This window comes from Periophthalmus magnuspinnatus, chromosome 1 (genome assembly GCF_009829125.3).
Source record: "Periophthalmus magnuspinnatus isolate fPerMag1 chromosome 1, fPerMag1.2.pri, whole genome shotgun sequence".
In the NCBI taxonomy this organism is placed as follows: domain Eukaryota; kingdom Metazoa; phylum Chordata; class Actinopteri; order Gobiiformes; family Gobiidae; genus Periophthalmus; species Periophthalmus magnuspinnatus.
Window position 1 is genome coordinate 6,730,917 of NC_047126.1, and position 21,702 is coordinate 6,752,618.

At 39.8% G+C, this 21,702-nt stretch overlaps 2 protein-coding genes across 2 annotated transcripts in view; one reads left to right on the plus strand and one right to left on the minus strand.

The window, feature by feature from the left end:
* The window catches only part of LOC117376602 (bifunctional apoptosis regulator-like), a 131,058-nt gene that overhangs the window by 48,290 nt on the left and 61,066 nt on the right, over nt 1–21,702 (plus strand). The gene's annotated exons all lie outside the window — the stretch shown is intronic.
* Nucleotides 1–21,702, minus strand: part of LOC117372178 (uncharacterized) — a 57,476-nt gene that overhangs the window by 17,565 nt on the left and 18,209 nt on the right. Inside the window, exons 10-39 of the mRNA XM_033967944.2 lie at nt 21,103–21,177; nt 20,793–21,022; nt 20,620–20,701; nt 20,378–20,521; nt 19,585–19,787; nt 18,474–18,583; nt 17,721–17,833; nt 16,879–17,052; nt 16,675–16,706; nt 16,463–16,560; nt 13,383–13,405; nt 13,272–13,293; nt 12,467–12,494; nt 12,306–12,387; nt 11,143–11,289; nt 9,420–9,631; nt 8,288–8,388; nt 7,849–7,961; nt 6,793–6,963; nt 5,778–5,809; nt 5,595–5,692; nt 5,074–5,096; nt 4,558–4,579; nt 4,199–4,226; nt 3,969–4,053; nt 3,742–3,888; nt 3,457–3,668; nt 2,416–2,519; nt 1,561–1,679; nt 388–543 (exon numbers count right to left, since the gene is read on the minus strand). Of these exons, the coding sequence (XP_033823835.2) occupies nt 388–543; nt 1,561–1,679; nt 2,416–2,519; nt 3,457–3,668; nt 3,742–3,888; nt 3,969–4,053; nt 4,199–4,226; nt 4,558–4,579; nt 5,074–5,096; nt 5,595–5,692; nt 5,778–5,809; nt 6,793–6,963; nt 7,849–7,961; nt 8,288–8,388; nt 9,420–9,631; nt 11,143–11,289; nt 12,306–12,387; nt 12,467–12,494; nt 13,272–13,293; nt 13,383–13,405; nt 16,463–16,560; nt 16,675–16,706; nt 16,879–17,052; nt 17,721–17,833; nt 18,474–18,583; nt 19,585–19,787; nt 20,378–20,521; nt 20,620–20,701; nt 20,793–21,022; nt 21,103–21,177 (3,186 nt within the window). The remainder of the gene's footprint in view (nt 1–387; nt 544–1,560; nt 1,680–2,415; nt 2,520–3,456; nt 3,669–3,741; nt 3,889–3,968; nt 4,054–4,198; nt 4,227–4,557; nt 4,580–5,073; nt 5,097–5,594; nt 5,693–5,777; nt 5,810–6,792; nt 6,964–7,848; nt 7,962–8,287; nt 8,389–9,419; nt 9,632–11,142; nt 11,290–12,305; nt 12,388–12,466; nt 12,495–13,271; nt 13,294–13,382; nt 13,406–16,462; nt 16,561–16,674; nt 16,707–16,878; nt 17,053–17,720; nt 17,834–18,473; nt 18,584–19,584; nt 19,788–20,377; nt 20,522–20,619; nt 20,702–20,792; nt 21,023–21,102; nt 21,178–21,702) is intronic.

The window sequence follows — 21,702 nt, forward strand, 5'->3', positions numbered from 1 at the left end:
TGCAGATACAGTGGGAATATGCAAACTCAACAGAAAGAGACCCTTAAAGACCAGAAATTCAGTCCAAAGCCTTCTTGCTGTGAGCTGAGAGCACTAAACCAAATAACCCCCCTGTCACTCTAAAGAACAGCTTTGTGTTTGATAGTAGAATAGACTAGTGCCAGCCCTTAGTCATACATCCACAGTACAGACTTTAGAGCAGCCTTAAGCAGTACTTAAGTAAGTTTTTGAAAATATACTTTGATAAAGCCAATATTATAGAGGATCTAAGCATGAGTAAATGTCTGGTGGTTCATTCTAACCAGTTATAAATACACATATTCAAATTATTCACTGTCTATGACCCATTGGCTCTCCCCCTGCTTTAGTATATAAGAGTGGTCTTACCATAATTGCAGCAGAATAATCTTCAAAGAAGGACATGAGGAGACCATTGGGCACATGGCTCATCACCATGGCGACCTGAGCAGGAGACGAGAGCTGTCCGGGCGTGGAGCTGACCTCTGCCAGCTGCCGCACACTGAGGAGGGCCAGGGCGTCCAGCTGAGGGGGCAGACAAAGGGGTCAGAAAGAAGGGTCAGACAGAGGGGTCAGACAGATGCACAAACACATCAAAATATTTATTTCCTTTTTTTCGGATTAAACTTGAACACAGAGGGCTTTCTAAATCCATCTGTCTAGTGGATACAGCATCACACTCAAAGTCAGATGGTCCTGGGTTCAAATCCCATCTACACCAAACTGTGGAGTGTAAATCTCTTTCAATAAAGTTAATAATCATCAAGTGCTTTATCCACAGCAAGAATCCGAAGAAGTGCACTGATAGCATGTTAATGGTTGTTAGCATTACCACGACATCAAAACTCTGATCTGGCTTGTGGAATTTGTGAAGTAGGCCTGTCACCATAGTTACATATAACGACTTATCCTTGACAGATGGAATAATCATTTTTGGGTTCAGTATTAATTGTGAGTACTTTGGTTTGAGATGTAGAGGGTTGAGTAAAGGACTTTTATGATTCATTATACATACAAACTTACAGCAGCTCCGATTGTCATATCATCCCAGTGGCATAAATTAGTTTCAATATTATTGTTTATCATCTACATTTACTTACAACAATATATGGAACTTCAAAAATGATGAGACTAGACTATCAGACAGACTCATTCCACTAAAATTTCAAACTCGATACTGATACTAAGGAACAGACTCAATACTGATTCTGAACCCACTACAAAAAAAAACAACAACAACACTCTTCAGATAATAGAAGGTGATTTTCAATGTTAAATGGTAGTTCTTTCTTTTATATTACCATGTGGCCTTATATCTGTGTAATCCCTCAGTCTGTGTCTTATACTTCTTCTGATACAGCTCAAGCTTATTCTAAAGATATTTGGAAAAGGTTCATGTCTGTCCTGTGACTTTTTTTTAGCATTGATACCTGCTAAAATGAGTATCTAGTTTCAAAATCAGTTTTAGTATTGATTAGTATCTGATTATCGATACTTATGACAACCGTAGACCAGACTGTGAGTGTGTGGGAGGAGACATACAGGAGAGAAGCCGGGGTAAAAAGTGCGTAGGTCTTTGAAGGACGCCAGCTTAGAGAAGGCTCCCACGTTCATGCGCAGCCAGGCCTCACTGCTGTTGGCATGGGCTGAGCAGCTGGGGTCTGCACAAAACACAAAATATATCACAAATGTTGCCTTTACATGCTTCTTGGGGACAATATATTGGCTTACATTAATTTCCTGTAGATTACTTGCCGAACCTTAACCTAAACCCAAATCTTAGCCTAAACCATAACCTTAACCTAAACTCTAACCTTAATCTAAACTGTAAACATAACCTTAGCCTAAACTCTAACCTTTTTTGTAAACCATATCTAAACGATTTCTTTTTTATGTCATGGGGACCTGATTTTTGGATGGATATTTCCTGGAAATTACTTGCCTAACCTTAACCTAAACCCAAACCTTTACCCAAACTCTAAACTTAACCTAAACCCAAACCTTAACCTAAACACTAACCCATATGTAAACTTTCCTTTTTTATGTCATGAGGACCTGATTTTTGTCCCCATAAGGTCTGCATGGACACTAAATTTAACAAAGAAGAGACGGAGAAATGAGGATAATCATTTGGTGTTGGTAGGACAGATAGAGTTGATTACATTTAGGCTAATAATGATTTTACAATGATGTCACAATAAAGGAGTTTTTATGGATGTACCAGATAAAGTAGAGGGGCACGGGCTGATAGGAGATGGTATTGCTATTATGATTGATCTTTTAAAGCTGAATGGAACTGTCTAGTGCTTCAGTGACACGCCAAAAAAGACTTGTTACTGTACTGGGGCAAGGTGCTCTGAACATCTTCTGGGTTGATGTTGAGGTGTGTAAACTTACCCTGAGTGTGGTTCCTGCTGAGGTAGACCCTGATGAAGTGAGTGTAGATGTACATCTGTGTGGACATGGCCATCTGCGGCTGGCGGAGGCTCAGGGCGTGCACACTGTTAAAACAAACACAGGTCAGAACCACACACAAGCTGAACGAGTAATGTGCTGTGGAGGGATCAAGCTGCTAGAGCTAATAAAGGCTCTATATTCTCCGTTATCTAAATAAATATGTCGCCACTCAAATTTCACACACGTTTTTTGGTACCTCTCTGACACTTTTTGGGGTGAAAACAGTGGGCAGCTCTTGCAACACATGACAAATCCTCTGCCATCAGCCAATAGTGCACCACAAAATATTAAATTATTAAAATATCAGCTGTACTATTGGTTCATGGCCTTGGTGTAAAAAGTGTGAATTCTGTGAAAATGTGCAAGAATCTGGAGTGGCGGCAAAGCAGGTCTGGTTGAGTAAAATATATTCTACTTATATATTGAATTCTGTGTCCTTCTTCAATGGAGACCTGTGTTTTCAGGAGAGAAAGCAGATAGACACTCTGGGCCCACCACAGAGTATACATTCTTTATATTGTTGTTGGCCTTTGCTTTGGCATGTCATGTTTTACTGGCAGCAGAGTGAATCACCACAGGGAAAAAAGCACCCAGTTATAATTAACATGCAGTGAATTTGTGAGGAAGTGCTCCGCTGTGTTTTTAAATGCCATACACTTTCACTTGAATAATTTTGATAATTTCAGCATGGATTTGCCTAACTCTGAAGTTACAGCTATTGTTTTAGCCTCTAAAACTGTACAAAATGGTTATTCTATTGAACAGTAAAGCAGTTCAGTTGAGCCCAAAAAGAGCTTTTAACTTTCATAAGGTGAAGCAAAGTATTTTGAGTTTCAGGTATGAAGACAGCCTAATAATGCAGGATTACTCAAACATGTGTGAATGAAAAAAAAAACACCTTGAGCATTATAACATGATTAAAAGCTCACATGAGTCAGGCTAAGATATGGCTATGGGAGGAGAAACAGACGGTCCACTCACATTTCCTGATAGGTGGAACAGTTCAGATCCTTGGTGGTGAGACAGTGCAGAAAGTCCGTGGACACAGAGGACAGGAAGGGCCGGAGCCTGCGGTTGAACCACAACTCGACAACCAGTGGATGGTTGATCTGGTCCAGGGGGAAATTGTCCAATCTGAGTTCTCGAATGGCATCCAAAATGAGAGGGACAGAGGCTTGTGTTGGATCCAGGATCTACAAACACAGAAGGACTTAGTTACTGCAGTAATTGTCTTCATGTTTTTACTGAGAGCGGAGTGGTGCTGACTTTATCTGCGAGAACGTCCAGAGCCTTGTCGAGGGCGTGGGGAACTTTACTGAACAGAAGCTTCCAGGAGGCCCGGGAGCCGCTGGAGTTCTGAGCGCGTTTGCAGGTCAGGATGTCCACCAGGTCTGAGACGTTGAGCGCTGACAGCTGAGAGGACATGCACACACACTGTTATATTTGATATCACAAATACAATATGTGACTGCAGTTTTCTGATGTGGACGTACCGAGGCACAGGCCACTTGTTCCACAGTGAAGTCACAGAAAAGTCCATCCATCTTTCCCTGGTCGATCAGGAGCTGCAGAGACGTGCTGTGGGCCAGAGACAGAGCTCACACAAACTTGAACAACACTCTCATATGTGTAAAGAATAACAGCGAGAATAACAGAAACAAAAGAGCACGGCCATGAGCTTGTGTGGGCTCTGACGGTTTTGCTGATATAGAGCAGCTCTCACCTGTTCACCTCAGCGCAGATCTCTGTCTCTGTAAACACAAAACGTTACTGTCAAACTCAACAGACCCAACTTGTGTAGCTCCTGTGTGCTCTGATGCTTTATGTCAACATGTGCAGAGTTTTGTGTGAAGCAACAGTAAGGGTCCAAAGACTCTTCGGTTCAGGTTCATAAAACGATACTGAGAAATGCAAGTAACCATTTGTAGTACTTAAATATATTGGTTATAACTAGGGCTGAGCAATATGGTAAAATGATTCCAAATGTTAAAAAAAATAATTCTGTTTCAGATTATAATAATATAATAAATTAAAATATTCAGTACATTTCCACATGAGTACACAAAAAAAAGCAGGACTTACCATTTCGAACTGTCACTGTGCACTGAAACAAAAAAGTACAAGTAGTTACTATAGTCCATCGTGTGCTTTAGCTAACAGGTATTTTCTTTACATTACGCTAGAATTCTTATAGTTTAATCTGAGCTGGAGACAGGCCAAGATTCTCAGGTAGAATTCTGTGTTTAACTGTCAGATTGCAGAGTTGTTGTTCTGGTTTATGCTTAATATCTCTAATTACTGGACCTATTCGCATGAAACTGGCACAGAGTTCAACGTTTTCTCTGTCTACAGAAACAAACTATAAAAATATTATATAGAATTACAGAAAAACGTAATAAAATAACAAAAAAAATATTAATCTTGTTGAACATTTGTGGATTATAGGCTGGGATATGACTTTCAAAAACAGTGACTCGCCCATAGAGTTATACAGGCCCCTGCCTTCTATCTGAAATTCTGTCATCATTAGATTGAATTGGTCAAGAACGTGAGTCTATACAAAGTCACAGATAACACCATTTGAAAGTAAGAGCTTACCTCTCCCTCGTAAATGACACAACCTGAAATAACACAAAAGTCACAATTTCAGAACAATAATCAATGTTTGCGATGCCAACAAGTGCACAGGACTACTTGTTTTATTTATATTTAAGATTTTACTAAAGATGTAGGCTATTTTCTTCTAGTTTTAAGTGTATAATTTCACTTCCTGGTTGGACACGGGCAGCAGATCATTTCTATGAACAGATATGACACACGTAGAAGTAATTCCCTAACTGTTAACTAGCAGCCATAATGTGTAACAAGGGCCAAAACGTCTAAAACTACAAGTATAAATTACACAATAGTTATGATCAGACAAATAAAAATAGATTACAACACCTTCATTTGTTTAATTAAGGTTTAAGATGGTAGAAAAATGCCTTCTGCGTACATTGTCTCTGTATTTTGGATGGAATATTCTATGTTGAGGACATAGGTAGAGGGATTCTGTCTTAGAACTACTTCCTGCTTTCTGGACTGTCGTACTGTCGCACTTTAAGCTTCTGTGTTCTTACCATGCGGCAAGTGTGGGACCAGCGCCATCTTGGTTCTGATGATGTCGGATTCAGTCACCAGAGAAACGGAGACAGTGGCCAAGTCCAGCCTGTTGAACCTGTGACACCAAAACCACAGCGGTCAATCATAAGTCCCACATAAACATGCACTGACACACAAATGAGAGGAGGAAGCGCACTTACAGAGTTGTGTACTCGGAGCAGGACAAGTTTCCCTTTAGGCAAAACAAAAAATGAAATTAAATCAGAAATCATTTTTATATGTCCGAGTCCTATATCATGTATGTTTATGTCTTTATGTATTTATTTAGAAAAATTTGAAGTCCTTTTCTTTGATATTTCACATGGTACAACAATGACAGTTAGCGTCAAAGTTGCTGAATTGGTGAGTAGGAGCAATTTAAAGGTGCACTATGTATTGCTTTGTCTTGAAAGTTCCGCATTATGGCCGTCAACTTAACCATGGAGACAAACAGATTCAATTTATAGGTCAGATCTTCAGAGAGGCGACCCTGCTCATATTTTGCACCTTAAAAACACCTGTAATTGAATAAATGAAAGATAGATAAGTTTAATGTCATCTTGAGGAACATTACAGGCAAGTGACGCACCTCCACTTGAAAACTTACATAGTGCACTTTTAAAGTGTGGGTATTACACTTCTACGTTACACATTTACATCACCATGTTACCTTTTATTGTTTTGAAAATACTAAATTTGCCAAAAAATATTAACATATTTTATAATATAATTCATTTTTGACGTTAGGAGCTTGCATCCTGCTACTAAAACTACTGCACATCGCATCAGGTTTGTGACGTTGTGATGTAATGTTTTGTATCATGCTTTTGTAAATTTATGGAGAATTGCTGTGGTGGGGGGACGTAGGTGTGTGGGATGGGTTTGGGACAGAATCGTATCATAAATAGAGGTCGACTAGGGCCAGGGAGAGATCACCAAATTATTCATGCATGCATTTTTTAGGTATGTTTTTGATGTAAGAACAACATTATAACAGGGTAGAAATCTCCATGATGCATAATACCGCAATTTGCTGAGGGTGTATGAACACAGAGGAGCTTCATAAATTGAATGTGACAGTGTAATGTAGACGAATACTGAAGCACATATAGACGCATGCACACAGCTATCATGTTCAACCTAGTTCTATTATTTGTGGTGAATGTTTGTTGTTACCTGTGGGACGGTGTGTGTGAGGTTAGAGAGGAACATGGGCAGGTACTGTTTGGCAGAGTCCTGGGTGTAGAAGTCAAACAGGCTGTTGATGATAGTGTCTTTGTCTATGGGCAGAGGCAGTGCCAGCATCTGTGCGCTCTGCTCTGGGGTCAACATAGACAGGACGTCCAGCTGTGCACAGAGAGAGGAGGACACAGAGGACGCAAAGGTCAAGAGCTATGCAATCTCAGTTCATCTTCACAATTCACATTTTAGTTTGAAACCTTTGGCTAAAAACGGCTTATTTAACGGATTTATTTATTTATTTATTTTAACAATATAAAGCAGGGCTGTCGACAAAAATTTCACATTTTAATATAAAATTATAAGGAGAGGGTCCAATTCTGACTCTGTAAGACCTTGGTGCCCAGGACAACAGACCCCTTTTGTACCCCGTCAACTCCCCTCACTAAAAGGATACAACAGATAAAAAGTAGTTGCAAAACGAGTAAAAAAAAGGCTTATATTACAGCCTCCACATTATGAATACATGAAATTAAACATTATAGCTGTGCATTAGTTTCACTTTCAGATTTTGTTGAGATGGATCTGTTGATTAATTTTAGTTTTAGTCTAGTTTTTGTCTGAAAATTTCTGTCTGTTTTGACATTTAGTCAAAAAATGTCATATTGTTGTTGACTTTTGGATCAGCTTTTGGTCATTATTGGACAAAACAGGTTTCAGTAGGAGCTTGGATAATTTTTTCTTTTGTTGTTATTTGTTAACAAAAATAATGATCATCTATTTTATTTTATATTTTAATTTATTTTTTGTAGTGTCACGATACAAACATTTCAAACTTGATTTTAATATAAAGGAAAAGGCTCAATACTAGACTGTAATTTTCAGCAAAAAAGAAAAGCCTATGGGATTTTTTCAGTATCGATACTTGTTAAAATTGAGTATCTGATTTTCAAGACTTTTGACAATTCTACTTTTTGAGAGTAGAAAAAAAGCCTTTAACAAAACCTTGGCAAACATATCAGTGTAGCAGATGTGCAGTGGTTGGGGACTCACTGGGTTGAAGTGTGGGTTGAGCTGCAGCAGACGTTGGAGAGACAGGAACCAAGAGAAAGGTCCCACGTTCTGAAGGAGCCACTCAGAGCTGTTCATGGACAAACAGCCAGGACCTGGAAGACAGAACATGGACACAGTTCCTAACACTGTGGATTTTAATGTGCACTTGGAACTACATACTCACACTGAACTGAACATAATTTAAAGAGGAATAGTCTTTGTCAAAATGTATCCCACACTATCTACTTTTAACTAAATCATTCCTTCTTTATATTTTACAGTAATGTGAAGCCAGTGACTTGTTTAACTGTATGAAAGTAGATCAGTTTGTGTCTCTGATACATGATTGCTTTCAGAGAGCCAGAACCACATTTCGCAATACCGCAAAACAAGTTAAAGTACAAAAACATACTCGTGGTACACAGTATGCGCTAGGTACCTGAGTGGGGGCTGGAGAGGAAGCGGACGATGTAGTTCTTGAGGACCACATGCTGCTGTTGTAGAGTCATCTCCTCAAAGTTCTGGATGAAGATGTTCAGGCTGAGACGGAGGAACATGAGATTATTCAACAGTTTGATAAAGCTCAGAGTAAAGCTCATGTCAACTTTATTTGATTCATCAATAATCCTGACTATTCAGGTCACAGCACAATGGTAGGAACTAACACATAATAATAATAATAATAATAATAATAATAATAATAATAATCACCATCATCATAATTGTAATCATAATCATAATCTCTACTTTTTTCACACACACAATTACGTCAGAGCAGTGACTTTTTCAAACAGGGGAAGCACTTTACATTTTCATTCTTATCATAGTATCTAGGAAATTGTAAACTGGCTTCAGTTACTTTTGTATAGAAGTGTAATATAATTTTAATCATTTAAATTAGAATGAGGTTTTACAATGCCAGTTGTTTAATTGCACAAAAAAACTGCTTTGTAAGTAAGAAAGACCTGTTTCATAATAATCCTTGATTTTACAATTTTTATTAAAATCACAAATTAATCAAATGTATCTGACTAACTGCCCAGCCCTAGTGCTGATAATTGAGAATAATAATAATAAAAATTGGTGTTTTATTCTCACAATAACATTTCATATTGTGACATCTGCAGTTCAGTGCATTAGTGTAGTATCACTAGTAGGGTTGTCAAAAGCATCAAAAATCAGACTAAAACTAGTATCAAAACTAGAGACTCATCTGAACACATATTGACACTAAAAAAGTCACATTCACAGAACAGAAATGAACCTTTCCTGAATAGCTTTATCAGAACAAGTATAAGACCTGTACACGCCCATGGACCACTATGGAAGTTACCTGGACGACTGATTACACGGACATAAGGCCACGTGGTAATATAAAAGAAGGTACTACCATTTAATCTTGAAAATCACATTCTATTGCGTAAATAATGTGTTTCTTTTTATTATCATCGTAGTATCGAAATCACTATTGAGCACTGAGTCTATTCATTAGTATCAAAATCAAGTTTGAAATTATGGTATTGTGCCAAGCAGATGCTGTGTCCTAATAGTGTGTGGCTATATGTGCTTACATGTGCTGGTAGGAGAAGCAGCTGAGGTTGCGTCCACTCAGACAGCGCAGGAATCTTCCAGAGGCGTATGGGAGGAAGACTCGGAGCCGCTGGGAGAACCATGTGTTGAGCAGGCTGGAGTTCCACAGCTCCTGATCCGTCAACAGGGACAGTCTGATCTCCCCCAGAACGTCCAGGATCTCAGGGGCAGAAGAACTCACACTCCCCACGGGCTGTCAGCACAAGCACACATTTAAAGTCACGAATTACAGTTATCCAAAACATCAATTCAACTGTGTGTAGTTTATTTTGTTCTTAGAGTGGGACTAAACATAACACACATTTCAAATAGAGCTGCTGGACTGGGCAGTACGTGGAGGAGTGGAGGGGTCTTGAGGACTAAAGGGGAGAGAGAGGGGGAAGGAAGGGCGTGGTCTGAAGGTATGAAGCTCCGCCCCTGCAACCAGGTGTTTGTAATCACACCTGGCTGTAATCGGGGCTGACCTGTGTGATGTCACGTAGGACTTGAAATTGCAGAGGTCACAGGAAGCAGCACACACTTAGATTTAGGTGTTTTTGACCAGAAAACTGTCAGAAAAGGACTAGGAACAGTAGGCAACACTATTAAAACACCATGTACACTGTAGCTAATTCAGCTATAGCGTTATTAAAGGGGACATATTTTGTAACATCAAGTTTAATGATTTTTTTTAAACCTTGTTAATGGTGTTCCCTTATCATTTGTTTGCCCAAAGTTGTATTTTGATGGATTCATGCATATCAGAGTAATCCTGTGTTGAAATGCCACAATGAAGAGATGGGAATTCTCAGTTCTGCAGCATTGAACAGGAGCTCAGTGTACCTGTTTTGTTATAAAGCCGTTTTAGATTCATATTATGGTTTACAAGGATGCACAAAAGGCACAAAATATTAAATTATGATGTTGACATGAGCCCTTTGAGGTTCAGTGAGATGTAGCTTAAATTGGTCAGCTCCTTTTTTTACCTTTAGGGGTTATATTGCACTATTAGTGTGTTATAAAGTTGTTTCCTCATGACAAACACACAGAGTTTAAAGTTTTGTTTTATTCACATGTTTAACACACAAACCCTGCATATTTAGGCTGTGTTTTTAAGCTGATGACACTCTTTCCCTTCTTGTGATGTCATTAAGTGGTAATACAGAAAGTGCTCCACTCTGTTTTAACCCATACGCTTTCATTTTGAACGTTTCAGATCTTGATTTGGTATTGTTTTAGCCTCATTGAAACTGCTTCACTCCTCGGTGCACCAGCAGATATTGAATTATTATTTTAGAGACTTTCTACTTTTCTATCTCATCTGAACAAAATATAAATCAAACATCCAAGCAACAACTTGTTATTCTAGTATAATGTAAAAAATTTGCATTTTTTTTAACCTCAATTGAACTGGTTGTTAACCTTAAAACTACCACTACATGACATCATAAGGTGGAACAGAACATTCTGAGCTCTGGGGATGGACATAGACAACCTAATGTTACGCAAACATCAGTGAATGAAACAAAACACAACTCTAGATATGTTTTTTGTTGGCATTCTACCATGGCTAAAAGCTCACGAGTCACTTTTGCGTCATATAAGTATAGCCAGGTATGTAAGCTGAGATGCAAGGACAGGTGACTGGATAAAGACTAAATAAAGGATGATCACGTTACATCAAGTAATTACAAGTATACACAAACACGCACACACACTCCTGACCTTTGCAGCCAGCAGGTCCAGGGCGGGCTCTAAGATGGGGGAGAGCTTGGTTAGCAGCAGCTTCCATAGCACCGTGGAGTGACTGCTGTTGCTGCCCAGGTCACAGCACAGCAGGGAGGCCAGGTGAGCTGCCGTGAAGTTCTCAAGCTGCGAAGGGAGACAAGCAGAGACATGCATTACAGATCTGTAGGATTATCAAGATTTGTGTATAACTTCATATTCCTGTAGACAGAAATTTCAAGGCCTGGGGCAAGAAGTCTCACATGGGCCCCTCTCTAATCTAAATTAATAGGATGACGGTCCAATTTTGGGCTGCTAAAATCCTTGGACCCGGGACAACAGATCCCTTTGTCCAATCCTGTCTACTCCCCTGCAACTTCAATATATACAAAAAGACATAACTATACATTTAGAACGGGCTTTAATGAAACAAGTTTTTGAGTTAAAACATAATGTACCTTTAGTTAAAACATGAATTGACATTAGAGCATTGTTTCTTTTGGATGATTTTGACCTCAATGTGCAAATGGCAGGTTAGACTACAAGTTTCACTAAAATGTTGGTTGGACATCAGCAGCAGATATGACAAAAAAATATTAAGATCTGAAAATGACATACTGAAGTGTAACAAGTCTGTGTAATCCCGCTTTTGTCTAAGGTACAAAAGGTATCAAAGGTAGTAAACTGGACACTTTTGTAGAATTCACAGATGCAACCTCTCTACCTAAATTGAAGTAGTGTAGTGTAACGATGCAAACATTTCGAATTTGATTTCAATACTAAGGAATAGACATTATTTAATATTGATTCTGATACCATGATGATAAAAAACACTGAAGAATAGAATGTGATTTTCAACATTAAATGGTAGCACTTCCTTTATATTCTTATGTGGTCTTATATTTGTGTAATCCTCAGTCGTCCAGGTAGGTTCCATAGTGGTCCATGGGCGTATACGAGTCTATGTGTCTTATACTTGTTCTGATACAGCTCAAGATCATTCTAAACCTACTCGGGAATCTGTGAATGTGTTTCAATACTGGTTTCAGTATCAATTAGCATCTTATTTCCGATACTTTTGATGACTCTATATTGAAGTGTAGCCAAAATACAGAGTAAATCCCAGGCAGGTCAGTGAGTGTGGGTGACAGAGCGGTGCTGACCTGTGCACAGGCGTACTGCTCCAGAGGGAAGTCACACACAGAGTCCACAGAGATATTGGAGAAGGACCAGGACCACTGAGGGCTGTGGAGGACAACACAGGTGCTTAGGGTTTTTGTACACACACATCAGCATATATGTAATTTAGACAGGCTGGACTTACACACTCAGGTGTCCACACACGTCCGTACCTGCAACAGTCCAACATTTTACTGCACTTATTCAGGTCTGTATTCGATTTTTGCTAATGTATTTGTATTGTACTATTAAGTTATTGTTCACGGGAGATCACAACACTGTAATATCCCTATTTATACTTTGCAGCTGATGTTATCAATAATCAATCATCAATCTGAACATAAACAACTGACTTAGCTGGAACTACAACAGGTGAAAGCCAGCTAACATTATCCTACAGTACAGTCCCTCTCCTTTTATGATGAAGATCAAACATCTAAACAGGACCATGAACGCTCAGCTGTGTTTGCTAAAGTGAGCATTGGTGACTGCTGAACATTCTGCCATAAACCTACATGAAGAACACCCCAGAAAAGTATCAATAGTTTCTAGAATTCTATGGTGGAATTCGCTGTTTAACTGTCAGATTGCAGATTTGTTGACCTGGTTTATGATTTATCTCCCGAATTACTGGATCAAACTACCAACAAAAATTGGCTTAAAGTTCAACATCTTTTCTGTCAGTATAAATAAACAGTAGCTTCAGAATGTGGTGACATTATACACCAAAGATTTGATTGTCGTCAGATGAACAGATATGGTTTAGATATGATCTAAATGATCTGGTGATTTCTTTTTAATCTCCCACAGTTTTATAGGTCTTTTTCTCCAGATCCAACTAACATCATCAAATTCTACAATGTGAACATATTTTCTGCTTCTCCAGTTCCCATACATACTGGGCTTGTTCAAACACAATGCTCAGAGTTGAAGTTTTGACCCAGACTTACCGTTGAATGGTGTGACTGGACACTGTGGGGAAAAATACAGACAACAGTCAAACAAATGACCCACTGATCTGTATGTGGTTATATTAGTAATACAGATGGATGAAAACGTACCGTGATGTTTTCTGGTACGCATTCTGTCAGAGAATTAAAGACAGTGGAATAAGAAGGAGTTAGTTATACAGAGGATTTCCTGCACTTTCACAATGAATGTGTTTACATGCATGTTTACATGTGTGTTTACATGCGTAAGAGTATCCCAGTTATGATCGGGTTTTTAGAGTATCCTGGTTTTGTGTGTATTCATGTAAACACAGTATACTGGATAAGCAAGTATTACGTTTATAAGAAACCAGGATACTCTCACTGGGATATTCTCATAGTATCCAGTATCCAATGTCCTGCAGTTGTTCAAAGGAGACACATAAGTGATAAAACAGGTGCACTGTTCATGGAAATGATACACTTTGAAAATGCCTCATGTTCTAATGTTGATGATTTATTGAACTCTGTAACTTCGAGTGTTTTGAATGTTCTGGACACCATTGCCCCGATGAAGGTTAAAATGGTTAAAGATAAGCAGAAAGCGCCATGGAGGAATGATGACTCGGTCAGGGCACAGAAAAGAGAGTGCCGGAGGTCCGAGCGGGAATGGCGCAAGTCAAAGCTCCAGGTTCATTATGAGATTTACAGAGAAAAGATGCACATGTACAACCACAGTTTATGTAGAACAAGGCAAAGGTATTTTTCTGACATTATTGGAAGTTGTAGTAACAACTCTCGTGTCCTGTTTGCCACGGTAAACAGATTAACAAACCCCCCAGCTCCACTGCCATTAGAACCAATTTCCACATCTAAGTGCAATGAGTTTGCAGTGTTCTTTAATGACAAGGTTTAAAGGCATTAAAAATGCCATAAATTCCACAACGCAAATAACAACCCTGCCCCCACCTAGACACTTAGACTGCTGACAATCTCTTGGACAGTTTTGTCAGTTACAGGTGCAAAGTGAACCAGCTCTGAGTTCATCTACATGCTGCCTCGATGTGTTACCCACTAAATTTCTAAAGTCTGTGCTCAACAGTTTGCCATCACCACTCACATACCGGTAGTTAATATGTTACTTCAATCTGGAACATTCCCAAGCGCTTTGAAAACTGCGGTTATCAAGCCTCTCCTAAAGATGAGCAGTCTTGATGCCACAATATTGAACAATTATCGACCGATCTCAAATCTGCCGGTTTTAGGCAAAGTCCTTGAAAACTGCTTATTAACTTCCTCGAAATGAACAACTCCTTTGATGTCTTCCCCTCAGGTTTTAGACCCCACCACAGCACTGAGACTGCTCTTATCAAGGTGACAAATGACATCCGCCTGAACACTGATGCAGGCAAAGTCTCAGTCTTGATCCTGTTAGATCTGAGTGCTGCCTTTGACACTGTGGATCATGGGATCCTCTTACAAAGACTAGAGGACTGGGTGGGCATCTCTGGTATGGCACTAAACTGGTTCAAGCCCTATTTAGAAAACAGGGAGTACTTTGTTGAAATTGGAAAATGTATATCAGATAAAATGTCCCCGACCTGTGGGGTGCTCCAGGTTTCAATCCTGGGACCCCTGCTGTTCAATCTCTACATGCTGCCGTTAGGCCAGTTAATACGCAGCAATAATGTGTCTTACCACAACTATGCAGATGACACTCAGATCTATGTTTCACTGGCAGCAAGTGAATATGGACCAGTGGATTCACTCTGCCACTGCATCCAACAGATCTGTGTGTGGATGCAAAACAACTTTCTTCCGCTAAACTCAGACAAGACTGAAATCATCATCTTTGGCCCACAGAAACATAGAGAAAGTGTCAGCAGTCACCTCCAGTCTCTCTCTCTAAAACCTTCAAATCAGGCTAGAAATCCAGTGGTAACAATTGACTCAGACTTGAACTTTAACAGCCACATCAAATCAATAACATCTGCAGCTTTTTACCACCTAAAAAACATTGCAAAAATCAAAGGTATACTGTCAAATCCAGACTTAGAGAGACTTATCCATGCATTTGTCTCGAGTAGGTTAGACTACTGTAACGGCCTGCTCACTGGCCTCTCCAAACGAGCCTTAACACAGCTGCAGTACATCCAGAACGCTGCTGCTCGGGTCCTGACTAGAACCAGGAAGTACGAGCACATAAGTCCTGTGCTCAGGTCTCTGCACTAGCTTCCTGTAGCTCAAAGAATAGACTTTAAAGCAGCTCTGCTTGTGTGTATGTCTCTCCATGGTCTAGGTCCAAAGTATATCTCCGACATGTTAGTGCCATATGAACCATCTCGCAGTCTGAAGACTTCAAGGACCGGCCTCCTGCTGGTGCCCAGAGTCAGGACTAAACATGGGGAATCAGTGTTTAAGTTTTATGCAGCTAAAACCTGGAACAGTCTTCCTGAAGATGTGAGACAGGCCTCTACGTTGACAATGTTTAAATCCAGGCTCAAAACGGTTCTGTTTAGCTGTGCATACCACTGAAAGGTTTTTATTCTGCACTCTTCTCTTTTAATGGTGATTTTATGATGATTATTTTTGATTATTTATGTTTTGATTTGTGTGATTTTAATGTCTTTCTTATTCTGTAAAACACTTTGAATTACCTTGTGTACGAATTGTGCTATACAAATAAACTTGCCCTGCCCCCTGCCCCTACTGTGCCATGTATGTGTGCAGTATCCTGATTTCTCAAAACCGATCGTACTGGGCATGTGTGAACTGAAGTAACAGATACGGTAGGAGTAGGAACCTTCCCAAAATGACTCAAACTTCTACCAGAAGTAATAATATTTTCTACCTATAAACAAAATAAAGCAGTCTACTGTTTAATACAACCACACTTTAACACCAGGCTAACGTCTGCGTCTATCTCTGTTGCTGTTGAACTAAACTGATGCTGTGTGACTCTGCTGTATTTTTCAACTATTAATAAAGTCTTTTACTATAGCTGTGGCAGCGCTTGCCTGTATATCTTTTCCCTTTTTTGTTAGAAACAACCAAATCAAAGCAAAAACCAAACAAAAACAAGCTGACATGTTTAGCTCCTTGCTATATCTGTCCCATAGTCTAAATTTCCAGAATACTCCGATTGCACATGTATACAGGGCCATGAGTATCCTACTTTCTCTGAGAGCATGTAAACATCATATGTTACAAACCTTGTGGTGCGATGTCAATGAGGTCTTCTATAGAAGCCCAGACCGCAGGCTCCAGAGCCGGGAACACAGAGGGAATGGAGGCATACAGACGCACAAAACTGCACATGAGAAACAGCACGTTACCAATATACTGTACACGTTATAATAGTATAATAGTACAATAGTATTAATACTAGTGTTGGCAATGATGACACTTCAGGTTTAGAACTCACATTTGTGTGTAGAGAGAACATGACACGTTGACCTGAAAAAGACATACTGGTGAGCCAATACTTCAGAACATTTATACAAATATTTAGGGAGGGTTTGTTTCTCTAGTCCCAATTCCTCACACACAAACCCATCTATATGTATGAAAACAAGTTATAGTTGGTTAAGCCTTGACTTCTGTGGTTAAAAGCACCAGTGTTTCTTACCTGTGGGGCCAGTGCAATCACAGCCTTCAGCACCTCCCTGAAGTGTGCGTGTGGGGCAGAGAGGAGGAAGTCAAAGACCTGCTCCACCACCTGGGCTTTGTCTGGAGGAGAGGGCAGAGGCAGGAGCAGCAGCTGGGCCGTCTGCACAGGGCTCAAGACGGACAGCGCCTCCACCTGGACACAGATACACAACATCACAGGGTGCACAGGCCAAACTAATCATAAAACAGACCTTTTTTTAGGTAATATAATGTCCTCCTTGAGAACTAAAATGTCTTATGTTTAGAGGTGGAAAGTCATTATAAATACTCATGATGGTGTGATTTAATATATTTTTGGGGGTAATTGTACTTTTTTGAGTAGCTTTTTAAACCTGTACTATATTATATTATATTGTGCATAAATCTAACCATGTAACAGTAACTACTTACAGTTATAATGGTAACTGAGTACTGCACAAGTCAAAATAGTCCCACTTCATAGCTGTATCTGTATCTGCTCTTTATACGCATATTCACTTATATTACAACACTACATCACCTGCTCTGATTGGCCAGAGTTCAGGGAATACGCAGATAATACAGGCCGCAGTTTAAAACAACCTGATTAAGATTTACACAGTTTCATTGATCTGTTTCTTTATGGCACTGTAAATAAAAAGCTATTTGCACTTTACACAATTTGCACAGTTTAGTTTTTTTGTACTTTTACTTAAGTACAGATTTCACAGCAGTACTTTTACTTTAATTTCATATATTTTAATAATTCTGAAAAATTTTAAAAGCAGTAGCGGAAAGACTAAATAGTTGAGGCCTAGTACAACCATTGTGTGAGCTGCGTACCCCAGAGAAGAGCGGGTTGAGCTGGTAGAAGTCTGTGATGGAAGCAAAGCGAGAGAAGGAGCCAAAGTTCTGCTGGAGCCACAGAACGCTGCTGTTGGACATACAACGAGCATCTGAAAACAAGACATGCACATACCTGCATTATAACCCAAAACACTCCTACATATTGGGTAAGCAGTTTAGACAGAGAGTGTGTGGGAAGAAACAGAGCAATATGGGTCTGTCACAATAGGCCCTGTTTGAAGTGTGATGTATTGCTACTGTATTCACCTTGTCTTAGCATTTTCCAATTGTTTATATATAACTAACACTAAATAAGATTTAAATAATGCAAGATAATCCCAGTAAACCATTTTTAAATAGGCCTCTGCAGCTCAGTGAGTGAATCCTGGAGGCTCTGAGCTTTCACACAAGGCCTGTCCATATACTGAGAATGAGACAACATTTACTGTTCCTTTGAAATGATCAAATAAATTAGAGTTATTATATTAATGATCTGATTCCTACTCCTGCTGTTCACATGCTGCAGTTCCACAGTGAAGAGATTCCTCACTCACTTCAGATTTCAGTCTCACACATGTTAATCCTCCTGAACGTATTGAAAATGTGCACTGTGATCTGAATCCTGTTTCTTCCCTTACATGATTTTACTGTACCATTTAATCCACTAGTTAAAACATAGCTACAAATGATAAAGAAAGAGCCTATATTAAACATGGTTACAAGCTCCTAAAGGTTTGGGCAGGTTTGTACCGGAGGAGTTGTGGAGCAGGAGGAACGAGTGGATGAAGTTATCGTAGATGCTCTGACTGTCCTCAGGACTGCCCTCCATCCTCACCATGTGCTCACTGAGGTCACGCACACTGCAACCCACAAAACACAGAGTTAGATCTTTTGTTTCCCGATTCTACAACTGTACATGATTGTTTAAATTTACAACATTTACAAGAAATAACACTTTTAACTCATTTGTCACACAATGGCAGTTATCAGCAGCTGGATTCTGACTGATGTTTATATTTTTAATAATGGACATTTTAAACCTACAATATTTATCAATTGTATTATTTTCTCTATTTGTTTTAATATCTCAGTTACAGTTTGTTATTCTTGGACTAGCGATAATAAATCTGGTACCACTTTTTAAATAATTACACCTTAATTAGGCTTAATAAAGCAGGAACAAAGGTCCAATAACATAATGAAAAACAGTTTATTAAGGGGGAATTACACTTCTATGGGGTATTGCCAACATGTTAAATATTGACGTATCAACATGTTTGATAAGTCTCACTTTTGTTTATGAGGCTCTGAGTCCCCCCTCCCTCTGGTCTCTGCTCTAAATTCACTCCCTCTTCAGAGCACTATCACAGCACAATCAGCTGCATCCTACTAATGAAACTAGTGCACATCACATCAGGATTGTCCAGTTGTAGTGCACAGGGCTGAAGGCTTGAGGGCTGAAGATTGGACAGAACCGTACAGCTAACCATAAGGAAGGTTTGAATAGGGCCCAGGAGAGATCACTAGATTACTCAAACATGCATGGATGACATCTAAAACCTCCTCAGGCATTTTTTGATGGGGGAACAGTGCTATAGCATGGTAGAAAGCTAAAGTCGATTTTGCTGAATACCCCTCTTTAAGAATGAGTTAGGATATCAGAATTAACCACTGATTCATTATGAATTAAGTGTTTGTTCAGGCTTAAGGATAATTAATGTGTAGTTATTACAAAATCTTGATCAAACAGCAGATCATTTTGGAATGTAAATTTAATAGTTGATAATTGTCCCTGAGACCCTTTCCATCCTCAGGCCTGCTCATGTTTCTACATAGTGTATAGAGCAGTGTCAGGGCTCACATGGTGTGGTAGACAGGGCAGGAGAAGTTCTTTCGGCTCAGGCAGGACAGCAGCTCCGGAGGCACGTCCGGCAGGAAGGGCAGCAGTTTGACCCTGAACCAGGTCTGGATGAAGGCTGGGTCAGACAGATGTTTCTGGATTAGAGCTGGAGAGGTGGTGCCACTGAAGATCTGCCTGATGTCTTTAGACATGACACTGAAGTCCTGCTCACACACACAGGGAAAGGGGGTGGCATGTTTAAGCTATGATGATCTGATTTTAGGCAAAAGTCTGATGTGTGTGCATCTTTGTGTCAAGGTTAGAATGTCTTACATGTGAGAAGAGAATAGGTGCATTTGAACTGAATGTGAAAAAGACAAGACAACATAGAGATATTCTGTGTGACTCTGGAAAAGTCATCAAACTAAACACTTGAGTAGAATCCATTTGCATTTATTGTTTAATAGAGGTTGGAAATATATATTATTTTAAACATTTACACGTTTAAGCAACTGAGGCCATGATGAAATACTCATTGCTTGATCAGAATGTAGTAAATATTTGAACATACATTTGCATGTGCAGCAAGTGCCACAGATGCTGTTCATGCTAACATTTGTCAAGAGTTTCACAGCTCCACAGAGAATCTGGGCTTTACTCAGACGGCAGAACTACTGCTTATCCAGAGACAGAGCTCATGTGTGGGTTTGCCACTCTGGGTAAAGGCACTTGTCCTGGATAAGGACAGTCAGCTGTAGCACAGGGCCCCGGCGTATCCTGTGTGTAATGGTGTGTCTAATGGGGGTGGTCTCACCACAGAGGAGAATGCCTTCAACAGCGACGAGAACCTTTGGGCCAGTCCAACCATCAGCCCCAGGACGTTCTGCTCAGTCATAGTGAAATCTGTCTGAGCGGCACAATGCAGCACCCAGGCCACATCCTGCACCACGTCTGTCATCTGAACACATACACATACATTTATAATGGCATTTACAATAGTGATACAGTTTAATTCAGTACATGTGATCCATGTGAGAGCAGAGGGCAGAGACTCACCCCACACTGGCCCTGGTCCAAGACGAGGCTGCACACGTCCTCCAGCTCTGAGGCAGTTTCATTCATGCCATGCTCCAGGTAACTGCACACAAACAGGAAGGATCAAATGCCATACAGTTCTATCACAACTAAACCAGATTCAAAAACCTTGATAATAGCACTCCTTAACTTACAAGAGGGAGTAAAAGGCCACGGACACATTGGTCTGCGTGAGGACCTCTTTGGGGAGGAACCTGCGCAGCACTGGCACCACCACCTGCAGGTACCAGTCATCCACACTGGTCAGGTTGAAGTCTGGAGCAGTCTCTGGAGTGGGGTCCTTGTACATGGTGGCTACCTCTGACAGCGTGAAGTTTAACAGGAACTGAGCCAGAGAGGTGCTCCGGATCTGTGATATGTCCCTCTGGAGGAGCAGTAGAGGTTTGGGAGTTTAGTCTGAACCATAGAGTTGTGAGGATGTGTGAGAATGTGCCGTGTAGAGACCTGATTGGTGAAGGACACAAACTCATGGACAAAGTTGCTGATGGGCTTGAATGCTTGCATGAAACCTTTCACCACCTGGAAATCAGATAAAAAAAAATAAAATAAAAAAACCCCGCATGGTTTACATTACAAAACTGCTAAAAAGCTAAAAAAGGCTCAATAATGAAAAAGTCATATTTAGGTGCTAGAGGTGATATTTTTGCACCCTGATTATTCACTATAAGACAGGTACAGGCATGTTTTAGCACATTTTTATTTCAATATATAATCTGATTATTGTCATCAGAGAAAGTAAATTATAAATTTATATTTTCATTTTTGGCAATATTGACCCTTCCTGCTGCTTTACCTCTACCTCCAGACAAGCAAGAAGCCAATTTCAACCAAAGAACATTAAGAGGAATGTATAATTGATCTCTACCTCCCAAACGCAGACAGGTACACATTTACAACACATAATTACTGTTAAATTGAACAGTTCATTCACTGTTATCCCAGTAAATCACTATATTAAGTACTTATGTTTCACTGCATCTGAAGGCTGCTTTTAAAATATGTTTTATTTACTTTTGCTCTGAAGACTTGTGGCGTACTCTAAAT